The 13,594-nt window shown below is 34.8% G+C and overlaps 1 protein-coding gene across 17 annotated transcripts in view; it reads left to right on the forward strand.

Moving 5' to 3' along the window:
- The window catches only part of LOC129245563 (dystonin), a 181,339-nt gene that overhangs the window by 91,193 nt on the left and 76,552 nt on the right, over positions 1-13,594 (forward strand). For 11 of the 17 annotated variants that reach the window (XM_054883795.1, XM_054883803.1, XM_054883804.1 and 8 more), the window contains 2 exons: positions 7,669-7,752; positions 10,749-10,970. The exons of 4 other annotated variants lie outside the window; for them this stretch is intronic. In XM_054883795.1, the coding sequence (XP_054739770.1) occupies positions 7,669-7,752; positions 10,749-10,970 (306 nt within the window). The remainder of the gene's footprint in view (positions 1-7,668; positions 7,753-10,748; positions 10,971-13,594) is intronic. 2 more of the 17 variants (XM_054883799.1, XM_054883810.1) reach the window with 1 other exon arrangement.

A 13,594-nucleotide genomic window follows, 5' to 3' on the forward strand; every position in this document is an offset into this window, starting at 1 on the left:
GTCTTTATGTTGTTCCACAAATGGAGGGGCCTACAGTTTTAAGCCTACTCCGAATGGCAGATATTTTTTATGAGGAGCTTTTTCATGACAGAAATACACTCCGAGGTTTGTCGTTACCCGCCGAGGCATGACCGCTATTTCTATCATTTGATGTTTCGTGTCCAAGGTTTCGAACCCGCGCACTTCCGAACAATACTCATGTAGCAATCTAGGCAGCTACTTCGAAGATTTAGCATATATTTATATATATGTTTTACCTGTATTTGGACGACATGAAAAAAGGTTAATTTCTCAAACACATAACATGTGTATGTATGTGTCACGCACCCGCCCAGTTGACAAAAAACAAAAACAAAGAAGTTGAATCAGCTTAGTAAAAGTTAAACTAAAATTGTCATAGAAACGTTCTACCACATGGTTAAATCAATTTTCTCAATAGAACCCTTTTGCAGATTGGGTAAATTCACTTAAATTCGAGTGGGAATGTATTCGTCCGATCATACACTGAGGAATTAATATTCGCGCCTGGAACTTAGACTTTACATCCATATTTGAGTGGCGCTAAAATATTATGTATATGAGCTAAATATGTAATATTTAAAAAAAGAAGTAGTGGATATATATTTATTTGGTGCCCCTGAATTCCATGGCACTGTCTCAACACTCGCTCAGAATTAGTTCATTATGATATCAGACCGCATATTGGCTGCAGCAAATACAGTCTACTTCTTGTGCTCTAAGTTTTGCCACTACTATATTTAGACACTCAGTCTCACGCTAAATTCTATATAAATAATAATTAATCATAGCCACAGCGTAGCACTTGCTGATCACATTCTTTAGGAAAATAAAAAATGGAACATAATTTAGTAGTTTTTGGATACGATTATTCGCGAAATGGAATCATTTTTATTTCTAAGCAATGCATTTGCTGAGAAGAGTAGATTACTTTTCAAAATATATTTTTTTTATAGGTCAGGAATATTGCTATTTTAAGTCTTATTTCTGATGGTATTAACAATATTTGATTAAGTAAACAGCAATTTCATTTTGAAATTCGGATTTAGCTTGTATAATTTTCGTCTCAGATCACAAAAATGCCAAAAAGTGACACCTTTATTTCCCACAAACTATATCATATCGTCCCCTTAGTATTAAAATAGCCTATAAATTTTTTGATGTTTTGAGAAAATAAATTTCAAACTTTTTGTCGAAAGTAGCTCTCTCTCAAATCTCGTTATGTCTGTAAATATGTATTATTTTTTGACTGACGTTTTGACCCACTTTGTGGAACTAGAATTTGACAAAATTTTGACCACATATAAAATCGACGATGGAGAATCCAAAAATTCAATAAAAAAATAATAGCCTATGAGCCCATAGGCTATTGTTATACTAAGGGGACGATATGATGGATGATGACTTCTCTGAACCATTTGTTTTTAGCATATTTCCGCAATACTTGAGTTACAGGACATACCGTCGGTGCCAAACGAATGATGCATACATACACAATTTGGTTCAAGTGTATTTCAAAAATTTTGTATTTGTACAAGATAGGATCAAAATTACAATGAAGCTAATTAAATTCAATTCTCAACCTCAATCAATCAATTAAAAATGTGATTATTTCAATATGTTTGTGAAATGGAGTTGTCTCGCTTTTAAACAATACTGAGCGAGGTAGCTACATTGCGCTTGTTGTAAAAATTTCATGAAAAGAGGTATAGCATTTAATTGATATTTATTTTATTGTTGGGATTATCCGATGGCGCACAATACAAGTACGCTTATTATATATGTAAGTACGTGTGTTACAGAATTGTTAAGCCATTCTTAAACAAAATTTCCCTTATGAGTAATCGGCTTATTTACGAGTATATAAATACATACATACATACATATATGCCTCATGTGGAAATGTGTGTATGGTTAAAGACAGGAAAGCATACTTTAATTTAATTAATCAAGATGAACAATTTATCTGATGAAACGTCATAAAAAAAATTATTGTTTGTTTATATATTTAGTAGAACGCTTTTGTAGAACCTACGCAGTACGAAATATAACTAATTGTGTGTCCAGTACTTCAGTACACTATCAAACTGTACTAAACATTCTAGTTCTTTTAACAATGTAGTTTGGTGTTAGAATTTAGTTTTTGTATTCATAAATCTGTATATAATTACATTTATATATACTCGTATATGTACATAATATGTAATGAGTCTTTCAATAGGAATCTCGTGTTCCTGTTCAAAAAATAATGTGAATTTTCAAATTTTGCGGGCTACATACATTCGAATTTCGATTATTATAATTTTTTTTTTATGTTGGTACACTCGTCTTCGCTGCCACACGTCAAAAATTTCGATATGCCGACAAATTCAGCAAATTCTCTAATTATGATTCGATGATTCTCCATAACAATTTTCTTCACTTTCTCAACATTTTCATCGGTTGTTGATGTGCTGGGGCGTCCAGAGCGAGCGTTGTCATTCTCATCTTCTCGACCTTCTGTCAAAAGCTTATACCACTTGTAAACATTTTTTTTTTTTTGACTCGGAGTACTCTCACCGTATGCCACTGTCAACATTTCAAGTGCTTTTGAGCACTTAATTCCACTTTTTACAAAAAATTTGATGGAACTTTTTTGATCCATTTTTTTCGATAGCAGAAAATCGCCAAACACGCAAACACTTGTCTTATTTATGCCTCTCACAAACAAACTAAACTATATATTGCTAAAACCGTGAACATATCTTCGAGACGAGTGTACCAACATAAAAGAAAATAATAATCGAAATTTGCGCGAAATTTAAAAATTCACCTTATTTTTTGAACATACCTCGTACATATGTGTCATTTTTATCGTTATCGGTGCAGAAGTTCTGAGTTTTCTACGCAAAAAATTGGTTAAACTGAATTTAGAAATTTAGTCCAAACCTAATTTACAGCGGGGCTGTCGTGTATAAGTTGAAAATATAAAGTTGCCATTCAATATAAAAATTATTTTTTATTGGTTTAATGCCCGGTTTCATCAATTAATTTTAAAATTGATCAGAGAGTTAAAATTTAAATTTGTACAATTTAAATTTTGTTATTATTATTGAATTTAATGATATCTTTTGTTTATATTGAAGGCTCCTTTTCATAGAAAAATTTTGCAAATCCTTGAAAAGGTAACAGTCACTGGTTGTCAGTAGGATGCGATAGAACCTCCCATCCAAGCTCTCGGGACTTTCAATGCTTCGTTAAAGAAGTTTGCGACCTGGAGTGGTCGTACCTTTTGGTTAATCCTATCCGGATTTGGTAGATCCCTTGCTTCAATCTGGTTAGTTTTTGTTTGACAGTAAAGATCTAAATTAAGTGTCTGCCTAGATGGAAATAACTAATTGCGATTTTCATTTTATTCTAAAAGATAATAAGTACTCACTTTCCAGATCGACTCCATAATATCTATCTTTTTATCTGAGGTCTGACGTTGTCCTGATGGATACCGACATTCTTTCTTTTGATAAATTCTGGCGGCTTCAATTAAACTCCTTACTTCAATGCCATCAATAGTTGGCAGTAGATATCAATATCAAAATGAATCGTTTTACCTGGCGGTATCAGCACTTAGCGTACCACTTCTTCCAGTACCATTAAACATAGCACACTATTTTTTTATTTGTCGACAATTCCGGCGCACGGTGGTGTATTGGGTACCAAAAATAATGATTAATTAAAAAATTCAATTTTAAGGTTAAAGTAACTTTTTGGTACCGAACGAAAGCACATAAAATTCACCATCTCTAACTAGACAAAGTGTACCGTTTTCTTGTTAAAGCCTTTCAAAGTTCCATATTTATTATTTCATGGGTGACACAGTGATAAAAGGGATTTTTAACATTTTTTTACGCAATTCGATGATTTTTACTGGTAAAATTTTATAAAAATGATAATAGAGCCTTCTTGTTCGGCTAATTAAGTAAGAGAGGGGAAAGGACAAATATTGTGGATGTCTTCCAACATTTTATTTTGTCTTTGAACGAAAGCCTTTAAATAACTTGTTTTCGGACATGTTTAGAAACTTCAAAAGAAATATAAAAAAACGTAGGGAATGATTGTTTGCTTTGTTTTACACCGTACGCTACGATAAGCGGCATTTTAAATGCATAACATAACCGACTAAAATTAGGATTTTATATTACTTCCATATTTTAAATAATATGAACGCATGTGTAATTTCTTATCAAAGCAAGTGTCTAACGAAGAAGCTTTATGCGTTATGATGGTTAAGTATCTCGACAGCAGTACAATATAACGGTTAATCTGCTTCAGACAGGTTTCCTTTAACATGCGGAATTTGCAAAAAAAAGTTGCAGAACTAGTCTACAAGCCCTTTTAGATCACACAGTGAGCGTAATTTGCTTAGGCGCGATCACAGAACGAAAAAAAATAGCTGCGTATGTGTCCACTCCTAAAGTGACACAGTAGATTTTACTTCACTAGGAAGTCTGGAATTAATCTTCAAATTTATCTCCGTATTTGGTACCCTATACCCCACTAAGCGGCGTTGTCCTCTGAGTTTCTTAACTTTTTAAAAAAATGGGATGATTTCATAGACTTATTGAGATGAAGTGGGATACACATACTTTGAAACGAGATAATAATTACCAACAAAACTCGGTCAAACACCCACCAAAGGGTGTACGAGACAACCAATATGCTATATACTCCCATACACATAGCCCATAAAGTTTGCGTTGAATTTACAAATATTTTTAAGTTTATTCAAAACACAAAGTAAATTTATATGTGAAGATATATTTTATTTATTTATTCCTTCATTATATTCTTAAGTTGCAAAACCGCTTTATTTTCCATATAACGGTAAGTAACTTTTAATAATACCGTTATCTTATTAAAATTTTGTCTCGTTTTTCCGCACCTTTCCTTCTTTGTGATTATATCTGATCGGTACGCGAAATCTGAAAACTTATTATTAGAAAGAAGCAACGAGAGAACGAAACACGTGAGTACGAGGAACTTCAGATGCCGGTCAATAGGAACAACACCCGAAAATTCTACCAGAAAGTTCGGCGGCTTACAAAAGGTTTCAAGACCGGGGCGTTTTGCTGTAAGAACAAAGACGGAATTCCCTGAAGACACCTTCGCCGCTCTTCCCAACCCCACCGATGTGCGCGCAGGCGAACGCGCATTCCGCAAGCTGCTCACAGTTACTGCGGCTCGCTTCATCCCTGCTGGAAGGCTCAAGGACATTCGTCCTAATTTCCTAGCCGAAGCAGCCAGCTTGGAAAACGAGCGTGACCACGTACGCCAGGTCGATCCCGGGGATCCCCGAACAAGGGATCTCAATTTGGAGATCCGGCAACTGGTAGGTCGACGTAAGCGCACTAAATGGATTGAGCACCTGAAGACATGCAACCTCACCACAAGGTGGCTATCACCTTCAACGGTAGCCTTCGTCGGACCCGAAGAGATGCGCGAGCTATTTTAGCCGGCCTTTCAAGGTTGTGCCGCAGGGTGGTGTCCTTTCACCCTTGCTGTTCAACTTCTACATCTCGAAACTCGCCCAACCACCAGAGGGAGTATCCCTGGTCTCATACACGGACGACTGCACGATAATGGCGTCGAGCAATGACATCGATTGTCTGTGCTCCACAGTGAACAGCTCCCTCACCGACATTTCTCGCTTTTTCACTGCGAGAAATCTCCAACATTCCTCCGCTAAATCCACGGCGACCCTCTTTACCACCTGGACAAAGGAGGTCAAACTGCAACTTAAGGTAAAAGTCGATGACACACCAATTCCGACGACAATTCCAAAATTTTGGGCGTGACCTTTGACAGTTTGGAGCACAATAAACTGCTCAGCAAGCAGTTCCTGCTGGGGTGCTACCGTAGGTTTCCCTTTGCAGACACCTGCTAGAGCCAGAGCCAGCTTCTAAGCACGTTAGGAGACGCCTTTTAAACTATGCCGACGAGATCCAAGACAAAACTGACAGAAATCTACTGGACCAGACAGTCAATAAACGACATTCGCCGGGAGACCGCCACCACCTTCTTAAGCTCCCGCCCTGTGAATGCCGTAATGGAAGACCAACCGACACCTATTGCAGATGAAGAGCTCCAGCTTCTCCGTGAGACACGCGTAACACTGGCACAACTAAGTTCTAGATATTGTACCAGGTTAAGCTTCTACTTATCCAGAATTGACCCCGACATACCAAACATATGTCCGGCATGTGAAGATACCCCGCACGACACTAACCACCTTTCCACATGCCCTCTAAAACCCGTCGAAACAGCATGTTTTCTGGGCCTACCTTTAGATGAGTCAAACGAAGACGGCCGGTGATATACCCTACACTGACGGGGTTTCTATTACTATTAAAACAACAACAACAACAAGAACAAAATCTGGTTGATACATTCAAACACGGCGGTGGTGAAGTTATGGTGTGGGGTTGCTTGGCGGCAAGTGGTGTGGGTCAGTTAGAATTCATTGAATAGACGATTGATAAATGGGGTATGTGAAAAAGGTATTCGAAACAGAGCCAAGCAGACTGGCAGACCGAAATGAAGATTACAAGCGGTTTAAAATAAACGTTTGTCATCTCAATGCCAAATAGACCGAGTAAAGTCCTAAAACATCATGGCTGCCCTACACAATATTTATTTTCGTTTTTATAAGGCTTTTTTCCATATAAAATTTCCAGTTCTATTTCCATTTTCCAATTTTAAAATTGAAATGGTTTATTTAAATGTTGCTGTAATTAGTTACCGTTATGTAAAAAAATAGGGTGATGAATCTCTTTATTTTTGTTTGCTTTTGAGACTTAAGATAATAATAAAGAAATATAAGTAAAATGTATTGTATTTTTGAACTATAAATTTATAGTATTAAATAAATAAAAATATTTGTAAGGTGAACGTAGACTTTGTGGGATATGTGTATATGTATCGGATCAGAAAAAGTAAGCTCACAATAAAAATAAAAAAATAAATGGCGTGCACACTTCTGTTAGGCGTTTGGCCGAGCTCCTTCTCCTATTTGTGGCGTGCGTTTTGATGTTGTTCCTCAAATGGAGGGACCTACAGTTTTAAATCATTCCGATTCATGGCACAAATATACTCGGGGGTTTGCCATTGCCAGCCGGGGGGCGATCCCTATTAGAAAAAACCAGTTCTTCATGTTGGTGTTTCACATAAATTCGAACCTACGCACCCCCGAATGGTAGTCTCGCATCAAATCATTCGGGTACGGCGGCCAATTTAATTGGTACAATCATTTTAAAAGTACGAAACAGTTATTACATTGAAACTTGTGTACGTGTTATTATAACAGTTTTCGTTTTATACATACAAGTAATAGGCAAAATTTTTTAAGCAAACAGTAAATTGAGAATTAGATTATCTTCAAGTATTTTCGGCTGAGTATTATATTTTAATTTGCACTAAAATTTGATCAACAAAAGTTAAATTACGAGAAAATTAAGCATCCTTGAAATTTCATTTTCCAAATCCTTTTAAATTGCATAATTTTTTTAGTATATACAGGGCTCTAAAGCACAAATAAAAGTGTATCTTTTAAAAATTATCTTATCTGTAAATGTCCCATTAATTAATCAACAAATTAACAATTACAAAATTAACCAGAAATTATTGGGAGCTGCGGAAGAACGGAAACCTAAGGTCGAAAATGTGAACATTGAAGGAGGACGTCTAATACGCGAGGCAAAGGTAATATTTTTTTTGTTTATTATTATTTATACCTTTCTCTATTGTATAAATAGCATTTATGTATTCGAACGAGAGAAATTATTTTCTTATGGTACAAAGTTTTCTAATATTCGATTGCTGAAAAAACCATCGCTTAATTAATGTTCATACATTTTGTTCACATATGCTTGGGCTATTCACCACATTCTAATAATTTTTGAACAGTTCTTTGGAGAAAAGTATATCTATTGTAGCCTGAAATAAATTTCTATGGCTATTATATAATATATCACTGCTATATACAAATTACATATATTTTTATGACATTTCTTTAATGATATATGTATTTCTTTTGGTTTCGTGAACAATATCTTCAATACTCCTTTTAAGCTGTTTGTGAAATTAGCTTTAACATTATACTCAGCACTGTCACAGAATAAGTGCCTTAAAATAAATTTCAGTTTTTTTTTTACTTCAACAATAGCTATTTTTTTTTTTTTCATAAAATGTACCAAACTTTGGACCAAAAATTGGACCAATTGCCTATCGTTTTATACGAATAGATCAAATTCAATAGTGCATAAATTGTTTTATCAAATTTGTAAATCATGTAAATCAGTTATTTACTCATGATGTAATGCTTTGTGATTTGTGATATCTCTCATTTCTTCGAATGATTGGTAATGGACAAACTTTACATTTTAGCTACACTCTTATCTGTAGTAGTGATATTTATCTGGACTTGTATGAGATTGACATCGGCTCATGTCCACGATATTTTTAGAGTTTTTCCAAACACTTCTATTTTACACAAACTAGTTTTACATACTGAATGGATAGTTCAATATAAGCGCTAGTTCAAGGAACATCATGTTAATAATAAAATCATTTACAATTGTTTCCCAAAACAATTTGTCAACAATTTTACTTAAACTTTTTATCTACAATTAGGCAGGTACTAGATATACAATAGCCCCTTATTATATATGGAACAGATGTCCAATCTTCTGCCTCTATTAACGCAAGAATATTATTTTTTATCCACTGCTGGATGGTTTTAGCCTTATATGTTGGAGCTGGAAGATTCAACGCTCTCCATTGAAGAGAGTACTGATCAACTGCTTCACCACGCCTTCTAAGAAATCCTCTTCATACACTTTTGCTCCGGTATTAAACCCTTTTTCGCATAAATGAAGAGACGTAAGGCCTTTACAAGGCACTCCCCACCAAACCATTACGGAAGCTGGATGGTGGCCACGCTGAACCCTTGGAACAAATTTTTTTTGCGTCTTTAGAAGTCTTAGCTCAGATTTTGTTGTTTTGCTTATTAGAAACTTCTTCAACTGTGAACATTTTCTCATCTGTAAAAAGAATATTGTCATGGCCGTTGACCGCGTGTCACCAAAGAAGTTGCTTGCATCTGTCGAGTCTAATTTTTTTCAAACGCGTTGTCAAAAGATGACCAGTTGAGCGACGGAAGGTTTTCATGTGGAGATCATCTCTAATTACATGGACATGATTTTCTACTTATTAAGGGCATTTCTGCGAATTCTTTTTCGAACGGTTTTTATGGCCGAATTGGTTCGAACAACGCGAAGACGGCCACTTCTTTTTCAGTCTGTCACTTCAAACGATTGATCGTGCGGTAAACAAACATTCTCGAAATACTAAGTTTTTTCAGCAATTCCTAGATCTAATTTGCACTTTTACCACCCTTATGTAATGCAATCACTGCACTGCGATTTTCCTTAGCTCCCCACTCCATTATTAATAAGCAAAATTTTGCCACGAAGCAGTATAATTTATGAGTAGACAATGCATACGAACAAGAGCAAAAAATAACGGAACTTTTTTCTGCGAATTTGTTCTCGCCGTACGCATAGTAAAATTTATTTATGGCAAGGCTAAGATAATCCAATTTTTGATACCCCCGACTATAGTGAAGCGTATTCCGGACACGGCATTTTGCTGTGATCAGCGCAAATTATAGGTACTCAAAGGGGGCAATGTCTTCCCATATGCATTTGTCCATGTAAGCTTTAAATCGTGTCTAGTCGCCCATCCTGGTAGCGTTCGCTCATAATGGTTTTTTTTAGCAGCTCATTAGGACTTTTCAAAAATAACTTTTTTGTTCGTAATAAGAAATATTGGTGTGAAATCAGCTTGATCCGCCTTATGGTCACACTTAAGAAAGTGTGGGCCCATTGAGGATTCTGAGATTAATTTTGAATGCATGTAGATTGGTAACTTATGACTGGAATGAAACAATCGGTATATTTTTAGATATACTGTTACCTGAAAAAGGAAGTTTAATAACTAGTGGAAACAAATTATATGATAGAAATTTGTTGCAACAAAATTTTAGCCTTGGGGTGTTGCGGCATCCAAACAAAGAAATCCAATTATATTGCATTTTACGTATGTAGTGAATCAAAATTATTTCGATTATCTAAATAAAAAATGCGTGTTTGAAGGATGTTGAATATTGTATATTGTATCCTTGGATTTAGGTAATTAATCACATTACTAAGTACTACCAGGAGTAGCACAGCAAAGTATTTAAGGTAGTGTATCTTACATTGGTAAAATAGGCTTTAATTTCACCGCTGCAAGTTACTTTGGGGAATTGAATGACGTATTATTAAATATTATGGGTTGAAATTTGTTAAAATCAATATTTTATTGCACTTTTAACTATAATAACTTGTATTTACTTGTATACTTAAAGTGTACATATGTAAAATATCTGATCCTGTTTCCCGAAACTTGTTTTAAAATTCAACTTCTTTCATACCTCAGATAAAGCTATATATTTAAACACTCACATCAACTCAAAATTAAGCTAAAAAACGCCTTTGCAATGTACTAATGCTAAAATTCTAACTTTGACCAATATTAATTCTAACATGTTAACTCCCATTTAATTTGTAACACACATAAACACGCAACAATGAAACAATTGTGTAAAATAACTTAAACTGCCTAATATGTGACAATAAACCGGAATAAAAAAGCAGATATATGATGGTAAATGCATGCGCTTACTGGACTGGATACAGGAAGTCAGTCCTTCATTTTCTCTTCCGCGTCAAGATCTTCCGCAAAATGTTAAAGACTCAGGCGCTGCGAAATACTTCAACCAGCGTTTGGTTACATTAAATACAAAATATAGCCGATTATTGGAATTACTTTCCCAGCGCTTAAAAACGGCAATAGAAGTGAATGGAAGCAAAAGTTTGGTAAGTTTAACCGAGAAAATGTAGACATCGATTGTATTTACCGGAATTCAGACTAAATTAGTAAACATTGTGTGTTTTGAAATTATTTAATATGGTGGTTACGAAAAATGTGAATTTAAAATAACGTAACTAGTTTTTAAATTAGCTTATTCTGTGAAAGTCGAATGTCTAATACTTTCTGATACGGCCGCCACCTTATTTTTAATGAAAATAATGAATTATTAATCGAATTAGATGTAACAGGTCCTATTCATTTTATTCATCTCTATTTTGGGCTTACTGAAGAAGCCGTGCACACTTATCTTTCATTATTAGAGATAGTGCTTTTATATGAGAACATGGGATGTACCCATGTCCCCAAATTTTTAAGACACGTGATTTAAGATCTATTTTCAATTCAAAAAGAAATTTGATTGCATTCATCCAAAAACGGACCACTGAACTTTTTTTTCGTGAAAAAACAATCGGAAAGAATTATAGCTTCGTTGAACGAGAACTATGATTTAAAAAATGAAAATATAAGTGACTAACAATAAAACCTTTCAGGCGCATTTAACGGAACATTTGTTGGCTCTCACAATGAGCTTAGTAGTTTGAAACTTCTAAGAAAACTGAACAAAGGGCCTTTCCGGCTCCCTCCATCCAATTCCATCTCACACAAAAAAAATCGCACACAATCGTCCTGACGGACACGGAAGCTTTAAGATAAACATGGAAACTAGACCTTTCTGGCTTCCAGCTACGAAGAAAGGGAGTCTGGAGACCCGGCCATTCTGGCTCTCTCCATGCATTCACTTCCGTCACACTCACATCTGATTTAATCATATATGTGCGTATATATTATATATCATTGAACAAATAATTCGTTTCTTAACCCGGCAAGGCAGCATAATACTCTAGCACATAAGATTTGTAAACTTATTTTTAGTTTTTTATTTGACGAATTGAAAATGATTCATTTGAATCAATTCATTTTCTTTATTTATTGAATCTTTCTTGAATTAAAAACTAAAAATAAGTTTACAAATCTTATGTGCTATTATTACCAAAGCGAATCTATTAAAGGTGGTGTTGGTAAATCAGCTTTCGCTGTGTCCATGTGGCTTTCAGCCCAGAATGAAACAAGGCGAATTCATTATTTGTTACCTAGTTTCCTATTACTTTGCTTTGACAATCAAACGTATAGAACATTGTTTTTGGCCTAGTGCAACCACCTTTAATGAATGCGCCTTGATTATTACAAATCACAGCAATATCAAGCAAAATCAAAAGGTAGCTTTGAATTTTTCTGAAGTAATAATTTTCGGCTATTTGTGCTGAAATCGAAGTAAAACCGAACATGGCGCTGCCAAATCCGAAACTCGGTCGTCCTCTAATTATTATAAGTATTATTTACTGTTTTAATTGTCAATCCCTAGTAAATATCAAAGAAAAAAGACTTGCACACAAAACTCAAAGTTTTGCACGCTACATCGCGGCAATCACTCAATATTTGCTGGATTTTCATCATGAATTGAGACAGTTTTTTTAAATAAATTTAAACTATTCATTTCGAAATAGTTGTCCAGCGTGAGTCCATTCATGATGAATTATCGAGCCAAGCTAACTTCAAAAGAACCGGCTATCACAGAAAACGTTGTTGCCAACTTAAAGTTTTCCGTCTCTAAAAACGCCTTTTACTTGACTTGCGTAATGTGTAGTAACTCAAACAAAAAATCGAATGATGTGCTATAATACTTGTTTTTACAAAATTGTACAACGTTGACCTTTCAACATGTGTTCAACAGCTGGTAGCAGCAACAATTCACTAAAATGTATACATACGTACATGCACACATAGAATAGAAATATGTTTGTACGATTTTCACAACAAGAGTATTCCCAATAAGCACAACGGAGTCGCCTCGAATTAGTGTCGAAGTCGAAATACATTCAGAAAATTCAAAATACAAGTTAATTCCTCAAAAGTAGTACTATCGCCTTCAAAGTACACCCTATCAATTGCAATACACTTATGTCAGCATTGGATTCAGCTGTCGGTATAGCAAACAGAGCCAACTTCGATCTTTCCATTATTTCCTTTCGGTTCTTAAAACCCGTTGCCCGTAGTGTTTTTTTTTACTCGATCAAACAGAAAAGAATCGCTGAGAGCCATATCTGGTAAATTCAATGGCTGTTGGGTGGTATTTGACGTAAACAGATACATCTTTCACGAAATAAGTTTTTCAAATAACTTAAAGCGGAAAAATGTATTTTATTTTTATTTATTTTAATATTATTATTTAATTTTTTATTTAATTATTATTTATTTTAAAGTTGACTTATTTGAAATATTTAATGTTTTTCTCTTTTCATGTATGTATTTATTTTGTTAAAGTCTGATCTCTTTAACTTACTTTGGCGAAGCTTCCCCGAATTCGATATGACGTCACTCTCGTTTTTGTGTTTATTGGGTTACATTTAAAAGCTTTGTGTTTGTGTTAAGCTTCCAAATAAATGTGTACTCACTCGACAAGCTCATTGTAAAAGCGAAAAGCTTTCTCAATCTTAGAATATTTTGTTTTGTATATGTAAATAGTACACCGAATCTATGACGAACAAATACAGTGTAATGTGCTTAACTG

Source organism: Anastrepha obliqua, chromosome 4 (assembly GCF_027943255.1).
Source record: "Anastrepha obliqua isolate idAnaObli1 chromosome 4, idAnaObli1_1.0, whole genome shotgun sequence".
In the NCBI taxonomy this organism is placed as follows: Eukaryota; Metazoa; Arthropoda; class Insecta; order Diptera; family Tephritidae; genus Anastrepha; species Anastrepha obliqua.